This window comes from Silurus aristotelis, assembly GCF_946808225.1.
Source record: "Silurus aristotelis genome assembly, chromosome: 29".
Classification (NCBI taxonomy): Eukaryota; Metazoa; Chordata; class Actinopteri; order Siluriformes; family Siluridae; genus Silurus; species Silurus aristotelis.
Genome location: NC_139602.1, coordinates 12,058,027 through 12,074,373, shown reverse-complemented (window position 1 = coordinate 12,074,373; position 16,347 = coordinate 12,058,027). Strand labels below are relative to the sequence as shown.

The 16,347-nt window shown below is 42.9% G+C and overlaps 1 protein-coding gene across 3 annotated transcripts in view; it reads right to left on the bottom strand.

The window, feature by feature from the left end:
• Nucleotides 1-9,493: 9,493 nt before the first annotated feature.
• Nucleotides 9,494-16,347, bottom strand: part of LOC310722789 (nck-associated protein 5-like) — a 35,018-nt gene continuing 28,164 nt past the window's right edge. For all 3 annotated transcript variants that reach the window (XM_083535503.1, XM_083535506.1, XM_083535504.1), the window contains one exon: nucleotides 9,494-10,094. In XM_083535503.1, the coding sequence (XP_083391629.1) occupies nucleotides 9,849-10,094 (246 nt within the window). In that variant the 3' untranslated portion in view covers nucleotides 9,494-9,848. The remainder of the gene's footprint in view (nucleotides 10,095-16,347) is intronic.

Below are 16,347 nucleotides of genomic sequence, written 5' to 3'. Positions count from 1 at the left end.
TGATCTCGGGTTGCTGCAGTCGGTCAGGTTCAGAAACGTTATGTGCCCAAAGAATGAAGTCAGCTGACTACCGAAATATACTGAATGACCAGGTTATTCCATCAATGATTTTTTTTCTTCCCTGATGGCATGGGCAGATTCCAAGATGACAATACCAGGATTCATCAGGCTCAAATCATGAAGGAGTGCTCCAGGGAGCATGATTTTCACACATGGATTAAACACCACCAAGTCCAGACCTTAACACTATTGAGAATCTTTGGGATGTGCTGGAGAAGAGTTCTCCCATCATCTATACAAGATCTTGGTGAAATATTACTGCATAATAATGCTGCGAGGTTGCAGAAGCGTATCGAAACGATGCCACGGCAAATGCGTGCCGTAATCAAAGCAAAAGGCGGACCAATGAAATGTTAGTGTGTGACTTTTTTTTTTTTTTGGACAGGCAGTGTGGTGATCAGAAGGTCAGGGTTCAAAGCCCTGATATTGCCAAGCTGCCACCCTTGGGCCCTTAACCCTCTGTGCTCCTCACATCACTGGGATTTTAACTGTACTGATAAATACATGTCAAGTAAAAGCCTGCATACATTCTGTTCAAGTATTTATAAATCACATCGTCCCAAAGCAGCTTTCTAGCGATAAAAAGTTACAATGTCTCATTAGGCAGTAACGGTGTCTCATTATACTGTAACAGAGTCTCATTAAAGTGTAACAGTGTCTCATTAGAGTGTAACGGAGTCTCATTAGGCAGTAACAGTGTCTCATTAGAGTGTAACGGCGCCTCATTAGAGTGTAACGGCGTCTCATTAGAGTGTAACGGTGTCTCATTAGAGTGTAACGGAGTCTCATTAGACAGTAACGGAGTCTCATTAGACAGTAACGGAGTCTCATTAGACAGTAACGGTGTCTCATTAGAGTGTAACGGTGTCTCATTAGACAGTAACAGAGTCTCATTAGGCAGTAACAGTGTCTCATTAGGCAGTAACAGTGTCTCAGACTGTAACGGAGTCTCATTAGAGTATAACGGAGTCTCATTAGAGTGTAACGGAGTCTCATTAGGCAGTAACAGTGTCTCAGACTGTAACGGAGTCTCATTAGAGTGTAACGGAGTCTCATTAGGCAGTAACAGTGTCTCAGACTGTAACGGAGTCTCATTAGAGTGTAACGGAGTCTCATTAGGCAGTAACAGTGTCTCAGACTGTAACGGAGTCTCATTAGAGTGTAACGGAGTCTCATTAGAGTGTAACGGAGTCTCATTAGAGTGTAACGGAGTCTCATTAGAGTGTAACGGAGTCTCATTAGGCAGTAACAGTTTTTCAGACTGTAACGGAGTCTCATTAGAGTGTAACGGAGTCTCATTAGAGTGTAACGGAGTCTTAGAGTGTAACGGAGTCTCATTAGGCAGTAACAGTTTTTCAGACTGTAACGGAGTCTCATTAGAGTGTAACGGAGTCTCATTAGAGTGTAACGGAGTCTCATTAGAGTGTAACGGAGTCTCATTAGAGTGTAACGGTGTCTCATTAGAGTGTAACGGTGTCTCATTAGAGTGTAACGGTGTCTCATTAGAGTGTAACGGTGTCTCATTAGGCAGTAACGGTGTCTCATTAGGCAGTAACGGTGTCTCATTAGGCAGTAACGGAGTCTCATTAGAGTGTAACGGAGTCTCATTAGAGTGTAACGGAGTCTCATTAGGCAGTAACAGTGTCTCAGACTGTAACAGAGTCTTATTAGAGTGTAACGGAGTCTCATTAGGCAGTAACAGTGTCTCAGACTGTAACGGAGTCTCATTAGGCAGTAACAGTGTCTCAGACTGTAACGGAGTCTCATTAGAGTGTAACGGAGTCTCATTAGAGTGTAACGGAGTCTCATTAGGCAGTAACAGTGTCTCAGACTGTAACGGAGTCTCATTAGAGTGTAACGGAGTCTCATTAGGCAGTAACAGTGTCTCATTAGGCTGTAACGGAGTCTCATTAGGCTGTAACGGAGTCTCATTAGGCTGTAACGGAGTCTCATTAGGCTGTAACGGAGTCTCATTAGAGTGTAACGGAGTCTCATTAGAGTGTAACGGAGTCTCATTAGGCAGTAACAGTGTCTCAGACTGTAACGGAGTCTCATTAGAGTGTAACGGAGTCTCATTAGGCAGTAACAGTGTCTCATTAGGCTGTAACGGAGTCTCATTAGGCTGTAACGGAGTCTCATTAGGCTGTAACGGAGTCTCATTAGGCTGTAACGGAGTCTCATTAGAGTGTAACGAAGTCTCATTAGAGTGTAACGGAGTCTCATTAGGCAGTAACAGAGTCTCAGACTGTAACAGAGTCTCATTAGGCTGTAACGGAGTCTCATTAGGCTGTAACGGAGTCTCATTAGGCTGTAACGGAGTCTCATTAGGCTGTAACGGAGTCTCATTAGGCTGTAACGGAGTCTCATTAGGCTGTAACGGAGTCTCATTAGGCTGTAACGGAGTCTCATTAGGCTGTAACGGAGTCTCATTAGGCTGTAACGGAGTCTCATTAGGCTGTAACGGAGTCTCATTAGAGTGTAACGGAGTCTCATTAGGCAGTAACAGTGTCTCAGACTGTAACGGAGTCTCATTAGAGTGTAACGGAGTCTCATTAGGCAGTAACAGTGTCTCATTAGGCTGTAACGGAGTCTCATTAGGCTGTAACGGAGTCTCATTAGGCTGTAACGGAGTCTCATTAGGCTGTAACGGAGTCTCATTAGAGTGTAACGGAGTCTCATTAGGCAGTAACGGAGTCTCATTAGGCTGTAACGGAGTCTCATTAGGCTGTAACGGAGTCTCATTAGGCTGTAACGGAGTCTCATTAGGCTGTAACGGAGTCTCATTAGGCTGTAACGGAGTCTCATTAGAGTGTAACGGAGTCTCATTAGAGTGTAACGGAGTCTCATTAGAGTGTAACGGAGTCTCATTAGAGTGTAACGGAGTCTCATTAGAGTGTAACGGAGTCTCATTAGAGTGTAACGGAGTCTCATTAGGCTGTAACGGAGTCTCATTAGAGTGTAACGGAGTCTCATTAGAGTGTAACGGAGTCTCATTAGAGTGTAACGGAGTCTCATTAGAGTGTAACGGAGTCTCATTAGAGTGTAACGGAGTCTCATTAGAGTGTAACGGAGCGCTGTAGCAGGGTAAATTGTTGATCTGCAGCTGAATGTGTAGTTTTTCTGACTATCAGTATTTAATTGATTCAGGCAGCGTTTAATTGGACGATCACATGATCAGTGACTCATCAACCACTGAACCAGTAGAAGTGATGAACAGTAGCATGAGAACAGGTTTAAGGTGATTTAATTGTAACGACTTCAAATGAGATATTAGTACAGAGGTGTGTGTGTTTGTGTGTGTTTGTGTGTGTTTGTGTGTGTGTGTGTGTGAGAGAAATACTCACCGTGTGTGTTCTCCATCACCTCCTTCTGACACGCGTCCTGAATGTTTGCTGTACAGTTCACAAGGAAGGTCGCAGCAGAACAATCATTATTCAGCAATGTCTCCTCACACTGATAACATTGCATCTGTAATGTCCACACTAACACACACACACACACACACACATTACACATTACATTAACATTACATTATACGGCATGCACAGATGTGTGTGTGTGTGCGCACGCAGTGAAGGTGTTATATAATACAAGCAAGCGTTCTCCCCTGTGTGTGTGTGTGTGTGTGTGTGTGTGTGTGTGTGTGTGTGTGTGTGTGTGTGTGTGTGTGTGTGTTTAAGTAGAGATTATTGCATTGTGTTATGTTGCTGTAAATGGATATAAATGATATAAATATTAAGGATTCTGACATCAGTAAAAGTTTGAAACAGAAATTTATAAAAGTAATAAAAGTTTACTATTGAATATTGATTAGTTTTACTTCCTGTAACATTTTTTTTCTTATTTATTATTAAATAATTGTTTTTTACCTAAAATTCTACAGTATATTAAATAATCTTTTTGTTTTTATTATAATAATAAAATGTTTCCAAGGTCAGCAGCAGCTGGAGGTCAGAGTGAGACCAGTCACTCTGCATCCAACACTCATCAACTGCACCTGAGATCCTCATGAGTTCCTCATCTCAACACCAGGGGGAGCCAGCTCCTTCTAACACTTACTAGTATCCACTCTACTGCAGGTTTACTCTCTCTGTCTCTCTGTCGCTGTCTCTCTATCTCTCTCTCTCTCTCTCTTTTTCTGTCTCTCTCTCTCTCTCTCCCCTAAACATCAAAAAAAGAAAAAGAAAAAGGGCAATCAAGTTCTGGCAACATCTAAAAGAGAGCGAACCACAATCATATTCACACACACACACACACACCCACACCCACACCCACACACACACACACACACACACACACACACACACACACACCAGTCCTGTCTGCCCCGAGAGCAGAGACTCTGCCAGCAGTGTTTACTGAACACAGTAGAGGCAGAACTGCACTTCCTCACTGAACGCACCAAATACAACCACATTCAAACCCAATTCTTCACCAACATCAACCATCATCCCCGATTTTAACTCCCTCTCAGCCCCCGACAAACTGCGCCACCTACTGGGGGGAACAGAGACTTCCAGTTAAGGGAAAGTGTGTGACCATGTCATCTAGTGTACACAACACACACACACACACACACACACACACACACACACACACACACACTTACTTTTTATTTTTTATCTTATTATTGTATTTTATTTGTATTTATTTTAATTATTTATTTTCTAACTATAGTTTATATTGTTATTATAGTTATATTACAGTATTTTATAGATTATTATTATTTCTGTTTTATTCTTTGGCAATACAAATGTCCATATTTATCATGCAATAAAGCAGACTTTAAATCTTCAATCTCTCGTCTCTCTCTGAGTTGGTGTTTGTGGTGTTGGTGGTGTGGTGTTGGTGGTGTGTTGTTGGTGTTTGGTGGTTGGTGTTGGTGGTTGTGGTATTGATGGTTTGTTGTGGTGTTGATGGTTTGTTGTGGTGTTGGTGGTGTGTTGTTGGTGTTTGTGGTGGTGTTGGTGGTGTTGGTGGTTGTGGTATTGATGGTTTGTTGTGGTGGTGTGTTGTTGGTGGTTGGTGTTGGTGGTTGTGGTATTGGTGGTTTGTTGTGGTGGTGTGTTGTTGGTGGTTGTGGTATTGGTGGTTTGTTGTGGTGTTGTTGTTGGTTGTGGTATTGGTGGTTTGTTGTGGTATTGGTAAAACCCCATCTGGATGAAGAGCATGTGGTAGAAAAAGAATCTTGAGAAAATATTTGTAATTAGTTCATGCACCAGAGTGTGGTTTATTTGATTTCCTGTATTCTCTACATTCCATCAGCTGTTGGTGGTGGTTGGTTGGTAATTTTGATGGTGTTGGTGGGTGGTGGTGTTGGTGGTGTTGGTTCATGTTGGTTGGTGATTTTGATGGTGTTGGTTGGTGGTGGTGTTGGAGTTGTTGGTAATGGTTGGAGTCGGTTGGTGTTGATGGTGGTAATACTTGTTGGTTGGTGATGGTGGTCAGTGTTGGTGTTGGTTGGTGTAAGTAGTTGTTAGTGTTGGATGGTGGGTGGTACTTGTTGGTTGGTGGTGGTGTTTGTGGTTGTTGGTGTTGATGGTGGTTGTAATATGTGCTCGGGGTTGGAGGATGAGTATCACAGCGTGTTTTTTTACACTTAACAACCTTCATTACACTCACACCATCATACTGTCATAAACACTATCAAATAAAACACAAACATAAATATATAAAAATACAACATATACATCTCTCTCTCTCTCTCTCTCTCTCTCTCTCTCTCTCTCTCTCTCTCTCTCTCTCTCTCTCTCTCTCTCTCTCTCAAATCACTCACACACAACTCATCTTCTGCTTCTTTTCTGAAAGTTGGAGTGAGAGAGAGAGTGAGTGAGTGAGTGAGAAAGAAAGAAACCACGAGAGAGAGAGAGAGAGAGAGAGAGAGAGAGAAAGAGAGGTATGATATGGAGTTTTACCTGTAGAGAAGATGTTGACACACAGACAGGTAAAGAAACACAGTGCTGTCATCTTCCTTTAAATCCATCAACCACTTCAGAGACAGTCATCTGTCCATCATCATCATAGAGAGAGAGAGAAAGAGAAAGAAAGAAAAAAGAGTGATACGGAGAGATATGTGCGTCTGTCTGACAGAGTGACTGTGGAGAGTCACAGAGAGAACACAGACCTTAAGCAGGAGGAAGAGAGAGAGAGAGGGCGGGTAAAGAGATAAAGGGAGGAAATGAGAGGGAGGGAGAGAGGGAGGGAGAAATTACTTGAATTGAAAAAATAAAGAAAATGAGGTGAGAGAGAGAGAGAGAGAGAGAGAGAGAGAGAGAGAGAGAGAGAGAGAGAGAGTGACGCATTAAGGTAGAGCTCAGGAGGAAAACATCTGTACCTGAGAGGAGGAAGAGAAGGAATTGTAAAAATGACAGATGGATAAAGAAACACAACTGACACACAATACAGGGGAAGAAGAGGACAAGTGTGTGTGTGAGAGAGAGAGAGAGAGAGAGAGAAAGGTTGAGGATGAACAGAATAAGTGGACGAGTGTGCTGAGTGTTTTCAAGCGAAAATTAAATAAAAGAATGAACTGCACTCGTTTCTCATTTACTTTCATCCTTCATCTGTGTGTGTACGTCAACACAACACTCACACATCAACACAACACTCACACATCAACACAACACTCACACATCAATACACACATCAACACAACACTCACACAGGTCATGTTGGAAATAAATTCTCATACAACCATATAAACGTCAGATCTCCTCTACAAGCTTCTTCACAAGAATTTATAAAAGCTCTCACTTGTTTAAAGGTTTGAATCAGAAGAGAGATACAGAAGAACTCCAGATGGCTTTAACACCATGATGTCCATCATCAACACAAACAGGACGTCCCTCCAAAACTGATGTAAGGACAAAAAGAAAACCTCTTCAGGTAACTGAGGGATCTACAGCAACATTAAGCAGGTGAAGGAACACCTGGAGAGCACTGGTGAGTACATTCCCTTCACTGGTGTGTCCTGAGGAGAACATCATTCTAAATCTTCCCAACCCATGTGGCAGAAACGTCTTCTGATCTCAGGAGACCAAAGTTTAGAATCTTTTGGATGTCACTTTAAATGATCATCAGCTGAAGAACAGCAGCTTCATGTGTATTAGTTAAGGGGTGTGGAAACTTCTGCATCTCCACACTTTTTCCCATTTGAAGGTGCTTTTGCTTTACAATGAACAAAACGTATGTGAGATGTTCATCACAAAAACCTGTAACTTCTGCTCTTTATCAGTGGTGTGTGTGTGTGTGTGTGTGTGTGTGTGAACATTTCTATCTGCTGAAGATGCTGCAATATAACCTTCTCAATCCCTCTGATCTCCACCTCCTCTGTAGTGTGATGATGATGGAGTTTGTTATAAATATCAGTAATAAATCGCAGAAACGACAAACTTCATATCAGTCGTTCGTTTTATTTCGCTTGTAACATCATTTTAACCTTCACAGAAACGACCCTGAACATGTGCATGTTAAAGACCAGAAAAGTTGTGTTTTTGTTCTTCTGATGTTTCCTTCCTCTGGTTCCATGTAAAAAATCTAGTCAGTCTTGGGTTTGGACACAAGCCCTGGTTGAATATCTGAGGTGGTTTGTGAAGGACATCTGGCAGGTGAGCAGTGAGAGAGGAACTGTATCTGGACAGGTTGAACTTAATCACTGAGGATGTTTACAGATGTAGGTAGATCCAGAGAGAGCTAAAATCTTCTGAGCTTGTGTGGAAACTTCTTTCTGTAAAATGATGTAAGTGTATCGAACTGTTTGAGATGAGTTTGAGAAGAACATTGCTGCTGCAGGTAAAAGGAGAAGAAATTTGGATCTGTTTGGAAATCTCGAAATCGACTAGAAATCTCACCAGCCAGTGCTCCTAACATGGAGCTCTCTGAGGGGTTCAGATGATGGGTTCCTTAAGTGTCAGTAAGTTAGTAAGAATGTTGTTCTTCATTTGGCGTAAAAGAAGCTGCAACTTTCTCATGAAAGCTTTAACATGCTGAACATCTCACGTTCAAACAAAGTCAAGAAGTTGCTTTAAAGTGGTATTTAGTTCTTCATTAGTGCAGTTACTTCAACAGCAAAAAGTTTAACCCTGCCATCCAGTGGATCTGAGGGTTTTAGAAGGTCATTCCTTGTCTATGAACCATTTCGTAGTTTAAATGAAGTGACTCATCAGTGTGTCCACATTTATTTATTTATTTATTCCTCTATTTATTTATTCATTTATTTATGGCTTTTTATTTATTTGTGTTCTTCAGAAATGTGACATATTTACAAAGCACCATCAATTTCATGATCATGATGGATATTCGGGGAGAACATCATTACACACACAGGAAACAAAAGAAATAAACACAATGAAATACAATTAAAATAATAAATAAAATAAAGGAAGAAAAAAAATATATAAATAATAAACTGATGGACAGAATAATGAGGCGGTGATAAACGTTTTAGTGACGCAGACAAAATCATTTCAAATTAAATTCAAATCATTTAAATATTCACAAATAGGTGACAAAGAAAAAGCAGAAGGAGAAGTGGATCAGCGTCTGTGCTGTGAGAAACAGGAAGCTGACGATCCAACAGGAAATAAATCATTCTAATTATATTACATTTAATACTTATTCAATATAAATTTCAAATGTACTATTATCCTTCACCCCTTGACTCCACCCCTAAGGTACCTGACTCCACCCCTAAGCCCTCTCAGGTACCTAACTCCACCCCTCAGCTTCCTCATGTACCAGACTCCACCCCTCAGTCCCCTGACTCCACCCCTCAGGTACCTGACTCCACCCCTTGGGGACCTGACTTTACCCCTCAGCCCCCTTTAGGTACCTGACTCCACCCATTGGGGACCTGACCCCACCCCTCAGCTCTCTTATGTACCAGACTCCACCCCTCAGCTCCCTGATTCCACCACTCAGCTCCTTAACTACACCCCTCAGCCACCTGACTTCACCCCTGAGCCCTCTGACTCCACCCCACAGCCCCCTTTCTCCACCCCACAGCCCCCTTTCTCCACCCCACAGCCCCCTGACTCCACCACTCAGCCCCCTGACTCCACCTCTCAGCTCTCTGACTAATTCCCTTAGCCCCTGACTCCACCCCTCAGCTCTCTGACTCCACCCCTCACCCCTCAAATACCAGACTCCACCCCTCAGCTACCGGACGCCACCCCAATATTAGATCTAACTGCTCTATCTGTGATCACCATATGTGGCGCTGCCCCTCGGTCCTGGCCCCACTCACTGTGACCTCCCTACCTGGCTCTGCCCCACCACCCTAGCCCCACCCACTCTCTCTGTGAGCTCCTCATATGTATCCTCCCTTTATGCATAGCCACACCCCTTGTGCATAACCCCGCTCCTCACACCTGGCCACGCCCCTCTCCTTGGATCTCAACTCTTTAAAATGATGGGATTTTAATAACTACATATGTCAAAGGTCACAGTAGCTTTTTATTTTATTTTGATGCTAATGAGATGATAATCACAGGTAAACATCAGTAAGGTGTTCGTCCTTCATCACTCTCGTCTGCTACTCAGCGCATTGTTGCAAACATCTGAAGGTCATGCTTTTGTCTTTTTCTCTCAATGGATACAAATGTGCTGAATATTTTCCTCAAACAGAAAACAAATGTGTTTATAGACATGAAGGTGTGTGTGTGTGTGTGTGTGTGTGTGTGTGTGTGTGTGTGTGTGATTATTTCGGGTAAGTCTGATATAAAGTGAATAAGCGCAGACGTGAGAGTGATCGTTCTTCTGAAGGATCGTCTCCAGGAGCTTCTGAGTTTTCAGCCCTGACTCCCACAGGAGGACAGACTGTCGTACAGCGAGTCGCTCAGGGATTCCAGGGTTTCAGACACTTGTGGTCGATTTGGAGATAAAAGTTCTTCACTTCGTTCTTTCGTAAAATCTACATTTCCGTCTTGTGGCGTGTCCTGGGCTCCGAGAGCGCGATTCTTCCCCCGCCGTCCTCCTGATGCTGAAACGTTTCTGGGTTCCACATCATGAGGAACCTGAGGAACTTTAACCGCACTCTGTAAGAACAAACAAAATATTTCAGAGGTTCATTTAGTTAAAGATGATAGACATCAGTAACACAAACACACATCAGGACTGATACAAAACACAAACAAATACACAAATCATAGCCTGGCTCCGCCCACATCTTGATGCCTGGCCCCACCCCTGATGTTACAGAATCGTCATAGATTTCTTTAAAAGCTCTCTCTCTCTCTCTCACACACACACACACACACACACACACACACACACACACACACACACACACGGTCTGAACTGCTTTATCTTCAAACTAAACAGGATGACCTGCATTTCCACCATGACCATTCATAGCAACCACACCATTACTGTGTTCAGGACATAACCAGGACTGGAGCAGTGAAGACATAAACTGCAACATTTACATTAGTAAACAGGAAGTGGTTACAGTACATCCAGGAAGTAATTACAGTGTATCCAGGAAGTCGTCGTCTTCTTCTTTTTATAGCTTCTCCCATTAGGGGTCACCACAGCAGATCATCTGTCTCCATCCCCCCCTGTCCTCTACATCTGCCTCTTTCACACCAACTACCTGCATGTCTTTCCTCACCACATCCATGAACCTCCTCCTTGGTCTTCCTCTTTTCCTCCTTCCTGGTGTCTCCAATCCTCAGCATTCTCCTACTGATATACCCCATGTCCCTCCTCTGCACATGTCCAAACCATCTCAATCTCACCTCCCTCACCTTGTCACCAAAACGTCCTACATGTGCTGTCCCTCTAATAAACTCAGTTCTAAACAGTGTATCCAGGAAGTAACCAAGAAGAAAACATCAGGAAGTATCCAAAATGTAACTAGGAAATAATCAGAGGGTATGTAGGAAGTAATCACAGTGTAATTAGGACATGTCCTGGAGGTCACTGTGTCTGTGAAGATGTTAATTACAACATCAAAACCAGTGAGCAGCAAAATGGACCTGTTTTTAAGTAGCAATTACAAACTGTAACGTTTCTGTAATTACTGTGTTCACAAAGTAACTAGAGAACATGCAGAACTGTAACATTTAAATGTGATTTACACACACACACACACACACACACACACACACACACACACACACACACACAAGTCCCTGGTGCACCTTTTAAAGTCGTGATGTTGATTATTATCGAACTCCTCACTGGGAGATTTATTTAAAAACAGGAAGAACAAGGAGCTAAAAATCCCCCTGCTGCTTTAAACACTCGAGCGTTTTCACAAGAGTGTGTGAGTCTGTGAGTGTGTGTGTGTGTGTGTGTGTGTGTGAGTGTGTGTGTGAGTGAGTGAGTGTAAAATAATAGTCTGTTTGCAGTGCAACATCTGATGGTAAAGATTCTCTATCAATGTTCTCAGCCTTTCAGTTTCCACGGCAACTGCTGACCCAATCAGGAGGAAGCAGAGGTTAATCATCAGTGTTTAGATGCTCAGTGACACGTTTTTACTTCTCTTTGTCATCTTATTTTATCTGTCTGCTGGGTAACACACACACACACACACACACACACACACACACACACACACAGCATGAGGGTGCTGAGCCTTGAGCGTGTGTTTAAGCTCCATCAGTGATGTGTGTGTTGAGGAATGATGGAGGTCAGAGCTGTTAGAATCTTTTACTCTGGATTTCTTTAATCATCCTTTAGATGACACATTGACATTTTACTGAAAAGAGATACGCACACACACGCACATACGCACACACACACACACACACACACACACACACACACACACACACACACACACACACAGTACTAAGGCAGTATTATAATGATGACTTTGTGGAGTGTATCAGTGGTTATTTTCTACACCACAGCGCTCACGTGTCATCAGACACAATTCTCAGTGGTCTCTATATAATCGTTCTCACTGCTTCAGTTCTCAGGTTCCGCACTGATGGAATGTGCTCCACTCGGAACATCTACATCTAAACATCTCCATTCCTATTCTTCCTTTCATCATCATCGTTTTCTTTTCTTTTTTTTACCCTTATAAACCTGAATGTTCTTGTGTTCCTCCAAATTTCTCATCAATTGACTCCGCCCACCTGTCAGCCCCACCCACAGCTTAGGTCTTCCTTGTGACATGACCTTTATCAGGTGATGGTGAAGACTAACACATGCTTCTTGTGATGTCTGCACAACACACTTACGCTATCTGTCCACTTTTATATACACCATCTCACAGAGGCACATGATTAGCCAATGTCTCTGTGAATGACAGGGGGACGATTAAGCCCCTCCCACTCATACAGAACAGCCCGTCTTTGCCATGCGAAGTTGTGAAACCATCCAGTGTTGGTGAGAAGGTTTCTTATTTATAAATCAAAAAGATACACCAGTGTTCATGTGAGGAAAGTACCTGGTGATCAGAGTACAAGATTCCAGCCCACCACCTTCAAACACGTCTTTACTGGGAAGTGGTGGATCAGTGGTTAAAGCTCTGGGTTACTGATCAGAGGGTCAGGGGTTCAAGCCCTAGAATCACCAAGCTACCACTCGTGGGGCCCCTGAGAAGGGCCCTTTCTGCTCCAGGGGTGCTGTGTCAGGGCTGACCCCAGTGTCCTTTTCTTTTTTCTTTTCTTTTTTCTTTAAACATAAAAACAGGTATAGAAAATAGGCGGGAAAAGGAAAACTGTGTTTATTTTTCTTTGCTGTAAAATATCCAGACAGGTACAATTGTCCTTTTCACTGTGAGTGAATATCCATTAAATCCACTAGGCAGCCTATCTGGTGGTTATATAAGCTCGGCTTTAAACACCAGCCCCGGGTTATTAGGAGTTATTATCTCCTACCACATCACTTCAGAGCTGAGTGCTGGGCCTGAAGGTCAGCACTGTTAGAAAGCTTCGTTATGAGCCGTGTTCAGCTCGTGTTTATTATTAATGACGTATTTGATTGAGATTTTAGTCATTATCACACCCAGACTGAGATCCGGAAACGTTTCCCTTCTTTCACTGCCGAATTAAAAAAAACTTCCCTGAAAAAAAAAATATAATAATAAAGAAATAAAGAAATAAAGAAATAAAGAGCCTAATGCTGTGTGTGAATCAATATTTGGCTCGATATCTGACAGGAGCATCTTCTGATTCATTCTTATGAGAAAACACTGCCTCAGGTGCCTCCATGATGGAGCACACAAACACAACAGCTTTTAGGAAACAGCAATTTTACACCCATTTGAAGGGAAGGAGAGCATTTTAATATCCAGCACAGTTCCTGAAGAACTAATTTAAGAGCAGAAGTTTTTAAGATGCTAGAGGTACATCGTCCATCTCTCTGTCTTACTCTTTGTTTTTCTCTCTCTGTCTCTTTTAAGCACATCACACACTTTTTACCCTCCATAATATTTACACTGCACCCTCTCACTACGCCTGGTGTCCTGCAGTTCTGTCCCGTTAGTTTTGCTTTAATTTAGTATTTGATAAAGTTACAGTTTGGTGTTTTGGGTTCTTGATAATGACGATGATAACGATGATGATGAGGAGGAGGAGGAGGAGGAGGAGGAGGAGTGTGTGATGTTACAGCATGTGTCAGTGATGCAGATCACGGAAAATAAACTACTGTAATTCTGTTTTATGGAATAAACACATACTTCACCTTATATTTCAGAAACTGTGGCGATACAGGTGTGTGTGTGTGTGTGTGTGTGTGTGTGTGTGTGTGTGTGTGTGTGTGTGTGTGCACGTGTCCAGACTGTCTCTTATCTTTTAATTAGAATCCACTCAGATTCCTTTGAAACATGCTTAAAGGTTTTAGGGTGATTGGCTGGAAGGAGTTCAGGTGTGAATAGTGGATTGTGATTGGCTGGAAGGAGTTCAGGTGTGAATAGTGGATTGTGATTGGCTGGAAGAAGTTCAGGTGTGAATAGTGGATTGTGATTGGCTGGAAGGAGTTCAGGTGTGAATAGTGGATTGTGATTGGCTGGAAGGAGTTCAGGTGTAAATAGTGGATTGTGATTGGCTGGAAGGAGTTCAGGTGTGAATAGTGGATTGTGATTGGCTGGAAGGAGTTCAGGTGTAAATATGGGATTGTGATTGGCTGGAAGGAGTTTAGGTGTGAATAGTGGATTGTGATTGGCTGGAAGGAGTTCAGGTGTGAATAGTGGATTGTGATTGGCTGGAAGGAGTTTAGGTGTGAATAGTGGATTGTGATTGGCTGGAAGGAGTTCAGGTGTGAATAGTGGATTGTGATTGGCTGGAAGGAGTTCAGGTGTAAATATGGGATTGTGATTGGCTGGAAGGAGTTTAGGTGTGAATAGTGGATTGTGATTGGCTGGAAGGAGTTCAGGTGTGAATAGTGGATTGTGATTGGCTGGAAGGAGTTCAGGTGTGAATAGTGGATTGTGATTGGCTGGAAGGAGTTCAGGTGTGAATAGTGGATTGTGATTGGCTGGAAGGAGTTCAGGTGTGAATAGTGGATTGTGATTGGCTGGAAGAAGTTCAGGTGTGAATAGTGGATTGTGATTGGCTGGAAGAAGTTCAGGTGTGAATAGTGGATTGTGATTGGCTGGAAGGAGTTTAGGTGTGAATAGTGGATTGTGATTGGCTGGAAGGAGTTCAGGTGTGAATAGTGGATTGTGATTGGCTGGAAGGAGTTCAGGTGTAAATAGTGGATTGTGATTGGCTGGAAGGAGTTCAGGTGTGAATAGTGGATTGTGATTGGCTGGAAGGAGTTCAGGTGTAAATATGGGATTGTGATTGGCTGGAAGGAGTTTAGGTGTGAATAGTGGATTGTGATTGGCTGGAAGGAGTTCAGGTGTGAATAGTGGATTGTGATTGGCTGGAAGGAGTTCAGGTGTGAATAGTGGATTGTGATTGGCTGGAAGGAGTTTAGGTGTGAATAGTGGATTGTGATTGGCTGGAAGGAGTTCAGGTGTAAATATGGGATTGTGATTGGCTGGAAGGAGTTTAGGTGTGAATAGTGGATTGTGATTGGCTGGAAGGAGTTCAGGTGTGAATAGTGGATTGTGATTGGCTGGAAGGAGTTCAGGTGTGAATAGTGGATTGTGATTGGCTGGAAGGAGTTCAGGTGTGAATAGTGGATTGTGATTGGCTGGAAGGAGTTCAGGTGTGAATAGTGGATTGTGATTGGCTGGAAGAAGTTCAGGTGTGAATAGTGGATTGTGATTGGCTGGAAGAAGTTCAGGTGTGAATAGTGGATTGTGATTGGCTGGAAGGAGTTCAGGTGTGAATAGTGGATTGTGATTGGCTGGAAGGAGTTCAGGTGTAAATATGGGATTGTGATTGGCTGGAAGGAGTTTAGGTGTGAATAGTGGATTGTGATTGGCTGGAAGGAGTTCAGGTGTGAATAATGGATTGTGATTGGCTGGAAGGAGTTCAGGTGTGAATAGTGGATTGTGATTGGCTGGAAGGAGTTCAGGTGTGAATAGTGGATTGTGATTGGCTGGAAGGAGTTCAGGTGTGAATAGTGGATTGTGATTGGCTGGAAGAAGTTCAGGTGTGAATAGTGGATTGTGATTGGCTGGAAGGAGTTCAGGTGTGAATAGTAGATTGTGATTGGCTGGAAGAAGTTCAGGTGTGAATAGTGGATTGTGATTGGCTGGAAGGAGTTCAGGTGTGAATAGTGGATTGTGATTGGCTGGAAGGAGTTCAGGTGTAAATAGTGGATTGTGATTGGCTGGAAGGAGTTCAGGTGTGAATAGTGGATTGTGATTGGCTGGAAGGAGTTTAGGTGTGAATAGTGGATTGTGATTGGCTGGAAGGAGTTCAGGTGTAAATATGGGATTGTGATTGGCTGGAAGGAGTTTAGGTGTGAATAGTGGATTGTGATTGGCTGGAAGGAGTTCAGGTGTGAATAGTGGATTGTGATTGGCTGGAAGGAGTTCAGGTGTGAATAGTGGATTGTGATTGGCTGGAAGGAGTTCAGGTGTGAATAGTGGATTGTGATTGGCTGGAAGGAGTTCAGGTGTGAATAGTGGATTGTGATTGGCTGGAAGAAGTTCAGGTGTGAATAGTGGATTGTGATTGGCTGGAAGGAGTTCAGGTGTGAATAGTAGATTGTGATTGGCTGGAAGGAGTTCAGGTGTAAATAGTGGATTGTGATTGGCTGGAAGGAGTTCAGTTGTGAATAGTGGATTGTGATTGGCTGGAAGGAGTTCAGGTGTGAATAGTGGATTGTGATTGGCTGGAAGGAGTTCAGGTGTGAATAGTGGATTGTGATTGGCTGGAAGGAGTTCAGGTGTGAATAGCGTGTGCGTGTGGTGGAACTTCTATAGTGAATACAAAA